The following is a 12,453-nucleotide window of genomic DNA, read 5'->3' on the forward strand; positions in this document are numbered from 1 at the left end:
TGATAGGGCATAGGCCCACCCTCTTCGGGGGAGCCAGGCCCAGACAATCAGATTAGTTTTCCCCCACAAAATGGCTTTATTAGACAGAAATCCTCCTCAACTCACTAACAGGTTTTTAAACACATTTGTGCACAACATTTAATTGAGAAATAAGCTTTTTGTGCATATGGAACATTTCTGGAACCTTTTTTTTTCAGTTCATGAAACATGGGACCAGCACTTTACATGTTGCATTTATATTTTTGTTCAGTGTATATTTCCCAGTAGGAGCTTTGTTTCTTTCCCCCCAGTTCCCAGTTGTCTTGGGAAGTCAGAGATTTCCGAGCTCAGAGTTCTTTTGAACGGCATCATGTACATGAGGGTGTACCTGGACTTTGCTATCACACATTTTGAGGGAGTAGCCCCTACTTTACTCTTAGATCCTTGTAAATAGGAAATCAAATCTACATCAATGGTCTGCTTGATTCAATTAGGATTCCTAGATCCTCACTAGGATAGATGATGGCAAAGTGATAGGTTCTACTGAAATGCACTTATCTCATGCATTTTGAATACTGATGGTGGGGGGGGGAAATCGACCATCGCAAGAATATTTCAGAGAGTAAATGCAAATGTTTAATTTGGCATGAGTAAAATGCGTGAGAAGTTAGTAAACATAGAAAATACATACAAAGCCAAAACAAATAAGACATGCAACCTGAACAGTACATAACAAACAACAGAACAATCACAAAAATAGAAAATGTAGCATATAATTGACAGAACTTTACAGAAAACATTGATACACACACTTCAGTATGTACAACATAAAATATATCAAAGAGAATCCCAAAAGAGAAAGAAACAAATATTTCAAACCAAACATATTACCATTCAAACAAAGAAATGACCATTCAAACAATTGTAGCACCTAAAGTAATGCTCTTTCTAACAATTCAATTAGTGTAAAATAGTTTATAAAAGTCAACAGCTAAAGCCTATAATACAAAAAGTATCATCTCTGTCGTGGTGGAAATACCCTACCCAAACCTGAAACTCTATGAGGTGAGTAAATATCAACTGAAGTACAGAATCCAAATGAAATGTGTCCTACAAGTTCATTGACAGTCTATTAAAGTTGTGCTTATATAGATCAATACTGTCTGTGTGTCTGTGATCAAATGCTCTGCAAGACTGTGAGTTGGCACACTGCATACTCCATGTGCTTCTTGAAGGCCTGGTAGGAAGGTACCACCGGCAGCAGGAGGCGGTTGGAGCTGGGCTGGCTCACAGGGAAGGCCCCGGCCGGGTCCAGTGGATGGAGGAAGGATAAGGTAGGGCTGGGGCTGAACCCTACAGCTGGTACCACATCAGCTGAGGTGGCAAAGATGAGCACGTCCTCTAGCGATGTTGCACATCTGCCAACTGAAACCAGAGAACAGAGAGACTGGTGATGATGGGTAATATATGGAGACAGGCGGGGACATTCATGTGATTGTGTTAGTTTTACTGAATATCATTGTAATAGTAGTGTACACTGTCTGAACGGCCTTCAAGTGTCTGTACTGCTTGTTCTTCTTGGCTTGATATGTACACTACCGTTCAAAAAATGTGGGGTCACTTAGAAATGTCTTTGTTGTTGAAAGAAAATAAAAAAAATGTTGTACATTAAAATGACATCAAATTGATCAGAAATACAGTGTAGACATTGTTAATGTTGTAAATGACTATTGTAGCTGGAAACGGCAGATTTTTTTATGGAATATCTACATCGGCGTACAGAGGCCCATTATCAGCAACCATCACTCCTGTGTTCCAATGGCACGTTGTGTTAGCTAATCCAAGTTGATCATTTTAAAAGGCTAATTGATCATTAGAAAAACATTTTGCAATTATGTTACCAACAGCTGAAAACTGTTGTTCTACTTACAGAAACAATACAACTGTCCTTAGTTAGACTAGTTGAGTATCTGGAGCATCAGCATTTGTGGGTTCGATTACAGGCTCAAAATGGCCAGAAACAAAGTCCTTTCTTCTGAAACTTGTCAGTCTATTATTGTTCTGAGAAATGAAGGCTATTCCATGCGAGAAATTGGCAAGAAACTGAAGATCTCATACAACGCTGTGTACTGCTCCCTTCACAGAACAGCGCCAACGGGCTCTAACCAGAATAGAAAGAGGAGTGGGAGGCCCCGGTGCACAACTGAGCAAGAGCACAAGTACATTAGTGTCTAGTTTGAGAAACAGACGCCTCACAAGTCCTCAACTGGCAGTTTCATTAAATAGTACACTTAAAACACCAGTCTCAACGTCAACAGTGAAGAGGCTGGCCTTCTAGGCAGAGTTCCTCTGTCCAGTGTCTGTGTTCTTTTCCCCGTCTTAATCTTTTCTTTTAATTGGCCAGTCTGAGATATGGCTTTTTCTTTGCAACTCTGCCTAGAAGGCCAGCATCGTTGAGACTGGTGTTTTGCGGGTACGAGATCTTCAGTTTCTTGCCAATTTCTCGCATGGAATAGCCTTCATTTCTCAGAACAAGAATAGACTGACGAGTTTCAGAAGAAAGCACTTTGTTTCTGGCCATTTTGAGCCTGTAATCGAACCCACAAATGCTGATGCTCCAGATACTCAAGTAGTCTAAAGAAGGCCAGTTGTATTGCTTCTTTAATCAGCACAACAGTTTTCAGCTGTGCTAACATAATTACACAAGGGTTTTCTAATGATCAATTAACCTTTTAAAATGATAAACTTGGATTAGCTAACACAACGTGCCATTGGAACACAGGAGTGATGTTTGCTGATAATGGGCCGCTGTACACCTATGTAGATATTCAATTAAAAATCTGCCGTTTCCAGCTACAATAGTAATTTACAACATTAACAATGTCTACACTGTATTTCTGATAAATTTGATGTTATTTTAATGGACAAAAAAATGTGCTTTTCTTTATAAAACAAGGACATTTCTAAGTAACCCCAAACTTTTGAACGGTAGTGTATATCTTCAATTATCAAATAAATATTTCAATCATTGAGTCATTAGAGGTCAAATACCTTCACACTCCAATAGGTAGTGTCTCCAGAAGGTGACCACAGCGGTCTCCTTCCCTGCGGTCTCTTCCTGGTCTGAGAACTGAACAGTGAAGAGAGCTGCCATGGTGTCAGCGGTCAGCTTGTCATGAGAGGAACAGAACAGACCAACAAAGGCTCCTGGAAACATCTGGACCTGGTCAAACACACCAAGGGTTTTCAGACCCTCACAGAACCTACAAACACAAAGTTAAACAACATATATTTAACAGAAACCAGGCTTACAATGTCTCAAACATAGTTACAGTAGAATACTAGTGCCAGTTTAAAATATGTTTGAGCAATGATAGAAAATGTTGAATGTGAAACAGAGTCAAAAAGGTACTCTTTTTCTAAAGGAAATACCCATAGACATACAAACCTTTGGACGGGTAACTGCATTCTTGTTATTAGGTGGAAGCTTACAATGTCTTTAACGAGTGTATCTTTGTCTGAAAGGCTCTCAACTGGTCTAGTGCACCCAGCCACTTCCAGGTATTCTGAAGCTGACTCCATTGCCTCTCTCAATTCCTCCAAGGACTTGGATTCCTGAATCTGAACCAAAAGAGATGGCGAATTAGTTAAAGGATTGGTTAACAATTTTTGAACCAAATCTTTCGTTTTTTATGTAAATGGCATGCTATAGGGTCCAGACACTTTTTTAGCAATTTCACTTGGTTTTGAGAAACTATCCACACTTGTAAAAGACTTCCTCGTTGCCCCTTCTGCATTATGGGGTTACGGAAAAACATGAACAAGCCTCCAAAAACACCCAAATATGTCCTTTAGTAACGGCAAAGCTCTCACTATAGTGATACGGGTCTTTAGATGTTGTACACATGAAATTGGGTAATTCAGATCTTATTAGCAACGTTACGTTCCATTTTGTTTGACTCGAGCATTCTCCCCTTACTAGCTGTTCTGCGCGGGCTACACAGAGAACAACCTTTCCAAAAGGAAGTATTTGGGTGTTTTTGGAACCCTTGTTAATTTTTTTCCATAGCCCCCATATTGCAGAACGAGCAATGAGGAAGTATATTGCGTGTGGGGACAGTTTCTCAAAAACAAGTGAAATCGCAAAAAAGTGTCAGGACTCTTCAACAACACGCCATTTCCATCAAAAATAGAGATTTGGTTCATAAATTGTGAACCAATCATTTAAAGCCTTTGTAACATTAGAAGGTCCAACTAAATCAATCTATTCAGCATCTAAAAGAGTAAAGAGACATGTTAAAATGTGTACCTTCTTGACTTTGTCTGTGAACCCAGTGCTGCCCATGTCTTCCACAGTGAGAGGTGTATCCCTGGGGAAGTTGAACAGACACAGGTAGAGAGCCCTGGAGAAGAAGCCCAGAGGAGGTCCCCCGTGGACCAGACTCAGGGACAGAAGACACCCCACGTCAAAGTAGACATCCTCCCTCAGAGCTAGGGAAACAGGACATAGAAATGAGACAACATAGAGAAGCCAGCGCTTGACTTGGGCAAGAGCTCCCCAGAGCTGAGTACCGGCACCTCAAATGTTCTACTGCTTGAGCTCCTGTTCCTCTTAAAGAATATTAGCTCAAAGTATTGTGGAGCTCCTGCACCTAAATATATACAGCACCCAAAATGAGTACCGGCACCTATTTCAGTCCAAGTCAAGCACTGAGAGAAGCTGAGAACAGATCGAAACCACATCCCCAGTATTTGATAACAATATACAGTTGAAGTCGTAAGTTTACATACACTTAGGTTGGAGTCATTAAAACTCGTTTTTCAACCACTCCACAAATTTCTTGATAACAAACTATATTTTTGGCAAGTCGGTTAGGACATCTACTTTGTGCATGACACAAGTCATTTTCCCAACAATTGTTTACAGACAGATTATTTCACTTATAATTCACTGTATCACAATTCCAGTGGGTCAGAAGTTTACATACACTAAGTTGACTGTGCCTTTAAACAGCTTGGAAAATTCCAGAAAATGATGTCATGGCTTTAGCAGCTTCTGATAGGCTAATTGACATCATTTGAGACAGTTGGAGGTGTACCTGTGGATATATTTCAAGGCCTACCTTCAAACTCAGTGCCTCTTTGCTTGACATCATGGGAAAATCAAAAGAAATCAGCCATCATGTTGTGGGGGTGCTTTGCTGCAGGAGGGACTGGTGCACTTCACAAAATAGATAGAATCATGAGGGAGGAAAATGATGTGGATATATTGAAGCAACATCTCAAGACATCAGTCAGGATGTTAAAGCTTGGTCGCAAATGGGTCTTCCAAATGGACATTGACCCCCAAGCATACTTCCAAAGTTGTGGCAAAATTGCTTAAGGACAACAAAGTCAAGGTATTGGAGTGGCCATCACAAAGCCCTGACCTCAATCCTATAGAAAATTTCTGGGCAGAACTGAAAAAGCGCAAGCGAGCAAGGAGGCTTACAAACCTGACTCAGTTACACCAGCTCTGTCAGAAGGAATGGGCCAAAATTCACCCAACTTATTGTGGGAAGCTTGTGGAAGGCTACCCGAAACGTTTGACCCAAGTTAAAAAATGTATAGGCAATGCTACCAAATACTAATTGAGTGTATGTAAACTTCTGACCCACTGGGAATGTGATGAAATAAATAAAAGCTGAAATAAATCATTCTCTCTACTACTATTCTGACATTTCACATTCTTAAAATAAAGTGGTGATCCTAACTGACATAAGACAGGGAATTTTTACTAGGATTAAATGTCAGGAATTGTGAAAAAACGGAATTAAATGTATTTGGCTAAGGTGTATGTAAACTTCCGACTTCAACTGTAACTCCCAAATGTAACTATGAATGTGAGTTTATGACCCAACAATTCTAGCAACAAGCAAGTGATTTGCGCTAGAGTGAGTTTATGATCGAGAGCTGGAGAGTGTTTTGTACGGAGGGGGGTGGTATTGACCTACCTCGTGCATCGAGGGTCAGGGTCTTGGCACCATCCGGACCTTCAAAGACAGTGTTCTGGAGCTGCTGCACCAGGAGCCTGAGGAAGTGCCGGGTGTTGCCAGGGCAGGTGTTTGGGCTGGAACTGTGCTTGCTGCTTGTGAACCTCACCGCAAGGGCATGGGACGGGTTGAAGTCACTCCTCTTCACTAGCTCCATGGCAGCCTCCAGGACCTTGTTTCCATTCACCACCACTGGCATGGATAGTTGGTGCTGTGATGTCTGACTGGCAAGCTCCTGTAGGATCTCTCTAGCAGAGCCTCCCAACAAAAATGGCCTGCCAATCATTAAATAATCTATGTTTATCTCCAATGTGTTCTTAGCACAACATATAAGGTAAGACCAAAAAACAATTCCCCTAGAAAACATTTGGACTTGGTCTATGACGGCAAGTACAAAAAATAAGAAGTATTTTTTTTAAAATGTATTTGATAGTTTTTATTGATAGATACAGTGGATAAGTTATTGAGATGGAGAGAGAGGGGACTTGGAATGGAAAGCGGCGCAGTCAGGGTTTGAAGCCGTGGCAGTCAGGGATTGAAGCCGTGCCAGTCAGGGTTTGAAGCCGTGCCAGTCAGGGCTTGAAGCCGTGCCAGTCAGGGCTTGAAGCCGTGCCAGTCAGGGCTTGAAGCCGTGCCAGTCAGGGTTTGAAGCCGTGCCAGTCAGGGTTTGAAGCCGTGCCAGTCAGGGTTTGAAGCCGTGCCAGTCAGGGTTTGAAGCCGTGCCAGTCAGGGTTTGAAGCCGTGCCAGTCAGGGTTTGAAGCCGTGCCAGTCAGGGTTTGAAGCCGTGCCAGTCAGGTTTTGAAGCCGTGCCAGTCAGGGTTTGAAGCCGTGCCAGTCAGGGTTTGAAGCCGTGCCAGTCAGGGTTTGAAGCCGTGCCAGTCAGGGTTTGAAGCCGTGCCAGTCAGGGTTTGAAGCCGTGCCAGTCAGGGTTTGAAGCCGTGCCAGTCAGGGTTTGAAGCCGTGCCAGTCAGGGTTTGAAGCCGTGCCTCCAGGTGCAATGTGTGGTCACTATCAATAGACCGGCTGAAAGGCGCCAATGATTTTTGTGTGAAAAAATGCTAAACAATAATGTACTGTACCTTTTACAGACTATAGGTGATTGGCGAGGGGTCAGTGTGAGAGTCCTTTTAGAAGACCTGCTTCTTCTCTGCCCACCGGGCTGTGGAGAGTCAGTGTGTCTGGGGAGTGAAGCTAAACAAGAAATAACAATGATTATCAGAGAGAGAATAGACTTCATAAAGACAATAAAAGCAGTTCTTCATTCCAATCATAACTGGTCTGGTCATAACTTCACTGCCCAGTTAGACCAAAACAGACACAGTACGGCAAATAGCCTACCTGTCCCATCCACTGCTCCTGCACAGTCCTCACAAGCCCAGTTAGTCTCGTCAAGTTTGAGGGAACCACATTTTCGATGGGTGCCACTAGAGCCACAGAGGGCACAGCGCAGTATTTGAAACCATCTGAAAACCAAAAAGACATATGAGTGAAACTCAAATTCATTTTAGCGATAAACACATTTTGGTTTGTCAACCATTTCAGCCACACACACACACACACACACACACACACGCACACACACACACACGCACACACACACACACACACACACACTACATTAGAGCTTACCCAGTGCGTGAAGAATACGTCCGACCACTGTGGGAGAGACATTTGTTGGCATCACAGTGCTGGTACACCTGCAGTAACTCTCCAAAGGCATTTTCTTCCAGCTCCCAGGCTGCATCTCTATGGCACACACATACAGAATACTTTAGATAAAACTCATAACGCCACAACACTAATGCAACAGTACTTTGTTTGTCCAACTGTTACATAAAAAATGTGTCTTCTGGTGTGCTGTGACTGCTGTCAACCACGTCCCACAGAACACACAATCAGAGACACTGGACCATACATACAGTAGACCATACATACAGTAGAGCCTGGACCATACATACAGTACAGTAGAACCTGAACCATACATACATACAGTACAGCCTGGACCCTACATATAGTACAGTAGAGTCTGGACCATACATATAGTACAGTAGAACCTGGACCATACATACAGTAGAGAATGGACCATACAGTACAGTAGAACCTGGACCATACATATAGTACAGTAGAACCTGGACCATACATACAGTAGAGAATGGACCATACAGTACAGTAGAACCTGGACCATACATACAGTAGAGCCTGGACCATACAGTACAGTAGAACCTGGACCATACATATAGTACAGTAGAACCTGGACCATACATACAGTAGAGAATGGACCATACAGTACAGTAGAACTTGGACCATACATACAGTAGAGCCTGGACCATACATACAGTAGAGCCTGGACCACACAGTAGAGTCTGGACCATACAGTAGACCATACATACAGTAGAGCCTGGATAATACATACAGTACAGTAGAGCCTGGACCATACATACCGTACAGTAGTCTCGACCATACATACAGTAGAGCCTGGACTACACAGTACAGTAGAGCCTGGACTACACATATAGTACAGTAGAGCCTGGACCATACATACAGTACAGTAGAGCCTGGACCATACATACAGTACAGTACAGCCTGGACCATACATACAGTACAGCCTGGACCATACATACAGTACAGTACAGCCTGGACCACACAGTACAGTAGAGCCTAGACCATAAGTCGCTCTGGATAAGAGCGTCTGCTAAATGACTTAAATGTAAATGTAAATACAGTAGAGCCTGGACCACACAGTACAGTACAGCCTGGACCATACATACTAACAGTAGAGCCTGGACCATAAATACAGTACAGTAGAGCCTGTACCATACACACAGTACAGTAGAGCCTGGATCATAAACACAGTAGAGCCTGGACCATACACACAGTACAGTAGAGCCTGGATCATACACACAGTAGAGCCTGGACCATACACACAGTACAGTACAGCCTGGACCATACATACTAACAGTAGAGCCTGGACCATACATACAGTACAGTAGAGCCTGGATCATAAACACAGTAGAGCCTGGACCATACACACAGTACAGTAGAACCTGGATCATACACACAGTAGAGCCTGTACCATACACACAGTACAGTAGAGCCTGGATCATACACACAGTAGAGCCTGGACCATACACACAGTACAGTAGAGCCTGGACCATAAATACAGTCGAGCCTGGACCATAAATACAGTACAGTAGAGCCTGGACCATACACAGAGTTCAGTAGAGCCTGGATCATACATACAGTACAGTACAGCCTGGACCATACATACAGTACAGCCTGGACCATACATACAGTACAGTACAGCCTGGACCACACAGTACAGTAGAGCCTAGACCATACATACATACAGTAGAGCCTGGACCACACAGTACAGTACAGCCTGGACCATACATACATACAGTAGAGCCTGGACCATAAATACAGTACAGTAGAGCCTGGACCATACACAGAGTACAGTAGAGCCTGGATCATACACACAGTAGAGCCTGGACCATAAATAAAGTCGAGCCTGGACCATAAATACAATACATTAGAGCCTGGACCATACATACAGTAGAGCCTGGACCATAAATACAGTACAGTAGAGCCTCGACCATACACAGAGTACAGTAGAGCCTGGATCATACACACAGTAGAGTCTGGACCATAAATACAGTCGAGCCTGGACCATAAATACAATACATTAGAGCCTGGACCATACATACAGTTGAGCCTGGACCATACATACAGTACAGTGCAGCCTGGACCACACAGTACAATAGATCATGGACCATAAAGTACAGTAGAACCTGGACCATACAGTACAGTAGAACCTGGACCATACATACAGTAGAACCTGGACCATACATACATACAGTAGAGCCTGGACCATACATACAGTACAGTAGAGCCTAGACCATACATACAGTAGAGCCTGGACCATACATACAGTAGAGCCTGGACCATACATATAGTACAGTACAGCCTGGACCATACATATAGTACAGTACAGCCTGGACCATACACACAGTACAGTACAGCCTGGACCATACAAATAGTACAGTAGAGCCCGGTCCATACATATAGTACAGTAGAGCCTGGCCCATACATATAGTACAGTATAGCCTGGCCCATACATATAGTAGAGCCTGGACCATACATATAGTAGAGCCTGGACCATACATACAGTACAGTAGAGCCTGGACCATACATATAGTACAGTAGAGCCTAGCCCATACATACAGTAGAGCCTGGACCATACATACAGTACAGTAGAGCCTGGACCATACATACAGTACAGTAGAGCCTAGCCCATACATATAGTAGAGCCTGGACCATACAAATAGTAGAGCCTGGGCCATAAATACAGTACAGTAGAGCCTGGACATAAATACTGTACATTAGAGCCTGGACCATACATACAGTAGAGCCTGGACCACACAGTACAGTAGAGCCTGGACCATACATACAGTAGAGCCTGGACCATACAGTAGAGCCTGGACCATACATACAGTAGAGCCTGGACCATACATACAGTACAGTAGAGCCTGGACCATACATACAGTACAGTAGAGCCTGGACCATACATACAGTACAGTACAGCCTGGACCATACATACAGTACAGTAGAGCCTGGACCATACATATAGTACAGTAGAGCCTTGACAATACATATATTACAGTAGAGCCTGGCCAATACATATAGTACAGTAGAGTCTGGACCATACATACAATAGAGCCTGGACCATACATACAGTAGAGCCTGGACCATACATACAGTAGAGTCTGGACATACAGTAGAGCCTGGACCATACATACAGTAGAGCCTGGACCATACATACAGTAGAGCCTGGACCATACATACAGTAGAGCATGGACCATACATACAGTAGAGCCTGGACCATACATACAGTAGAGCCTGGACCATACATACAGTAGAGCCTGGACCATACATACAGTAGAGCCTGGACCATACATACAGTAGAGTCTGGACCATACATACAGTACAGTAGAGCCTGGACCATACATACAGTACAGTAGAGCCTGGACCATACATATAGTACAGTAGAGCCTAGCCCATACATATAGTAGAGCCTGGACCATACATATAGTAGAGCCTGGACCATAAATACAGTACAGTAGAGCCTGGACATAAATACTGTACATTAGAGCGTGGACCATACATACAGTAGAGCCTGGACCATAAATACAGTAGAGCCTAGACCATACATACAGTAGAGCCTGGACCATACAGTAGAGCCTGGACCATACATACAGTAGAGCCTGGACCATACATACAGTACAGTAGAGCCTGGACCATACATACAGTACAGTAGAGCCTGGACCATACATACAGTAGAGCCTGGACCATACATACAGTAGAGCCTGGACCATACATACAGTAGAGCCTGGACAATACATATAGTACAGTAGAGCCTGGACCATACATACAGTACAGTAGAGCCTGGCCCATACATATAGTACAGTAGAGCCTAGCCCATACATACAGTAGAGCCTGGACCATACATACAGTAGAGCCTGGACCATACATACAGTAGAGCATGGACCATACATACAGTAGAGCCAACCATACATATAGTACAGTAGAGCCTTGACAATACATATAGTACAGTAGAGCCTAGACCATACATACATACAGTAGAGCCTGGACCACACAGTACAGTACAGCCTGGACCATACATACATACAGTAGAGCCTGGACCATAAATACAGTACAGTAGAGCCTGGACCATACACAGAGTACAGTAGAGCCTGGATCATACACACAGTAGAGCCTGGACCATAAATAAAGTCGAGCCTGGACCATAAATACAATACATTAGAGCCTGGACCATACATACAGTAGAGCCTGGACCATAAATACAGTACAGTAGAGCCTCGACCATACACAGAGTACAGTAGAGCCTGGATCATACACACAGTAGAGTCTGGACCATAAATACAGTCGAGCCTGGACCATAAATACAATACATTAGAGCCTGGACCATACATACAGTTGAGCCTGGACCATACATACAGTACAGTGCAGCCTGGACCACACAGTACAATAGATCATGGACCATAAAGTACAGTAGAACCTGGACCATACAGTACAGTAGAACCTGGACCATACATACAGTAGAACCTGGACCATACATACATACAGTAGAGCCTGGACCATACATACAGTATAGTAGAGCCTAGACCATACATACAGTAGAGCCTGGACCATACATACAGTAGAGCCTGGACCATACATATAGTACAGTACAGCCTGGACCATACATATAGTACAGTACAGCCTGGACCATACACACAGTACAGTACAGCCTGGACCATACAAATAGTACAGTAGAGCCTGGCCCATACATATAGTACAGTAGAGCCTGGCCCATACATATAGTACAGTATAGCCTGGCCCATACATATAGTAGAGCCTGGACCATACATATAGTAGAGCCTG

At 43.4% G+C, this 12,453-nt stretch overlaps 1 protein-coding gene across 1 annotated transcript in view; it reads right to left on the bottom strand.

The window, feature by feature from the left end:
- Nucleotides 1-602: 602 nt before the first annotated feature.
- LOC139563689 (G2/M phase-specific E3 ubiquitin-protein ligase-like) overlaps nucleotides 603-12,453 on the bottom strand; it is a 58,640-nt gene continuing 46,789 nt past the window's right edge. Inside the window, exons 8-15 of the mRNA XM_071382549.1 lie at nucleotides 7,642-7,758; nucleotides 7,351-7,475; nucleotides 7,092-7,203; nucleotides 5,973-6,286; nucleotides 4,289-4,470; nucleotides 3,428-3,600; nucleotides 3,031-3,242; nucleotides 603-1,404 (exon numbers count right to left, since the gene is read on the bottom strand). Of these exons, the coding sequence (XP_071238650.1) occupies nucleotides 1,157-1,404; nucleotides 3,031-3,242; nucleotides 3,428-3,600; nucleotides 4,289-4,470; nucleotides 5,973-6,286; nucleotides 7,092-7,203; nucleotides 7,351-7,475; nucleotides 7,642-7,758 (1,483 nt within the window). The 3' untranslated portion in view covers nucleotides 603-1,156. The remainder of the gene's footprint in view (nucleotides 1,405-3,030; nucleotides 3,243-3,427; nucleotides 3,601-4,288; nucleotides 4,471-5,972; nucleotides 6,287-7,091; nucleotides 7,204-7,350; nucleotides 7,476-7,641; nucleotides 7,759-12,453) is intronic.

The sequence above is a fragment of the Salvelinus alpinus genome, chromosome 34, assembly GCF_045679555.1.
Source record: "Salvelinus alpinus chromosome 34, SLU_Salpinus.1, whole genome shotgun sequence".
In the NCBI taxonomy this organism is placed as follows: Eukaryota; Metazoa; Chordata; class Actinopteri; order Salmoniformes; family Salmonidae; genus Salvelinus; species Salvelinus alpinus.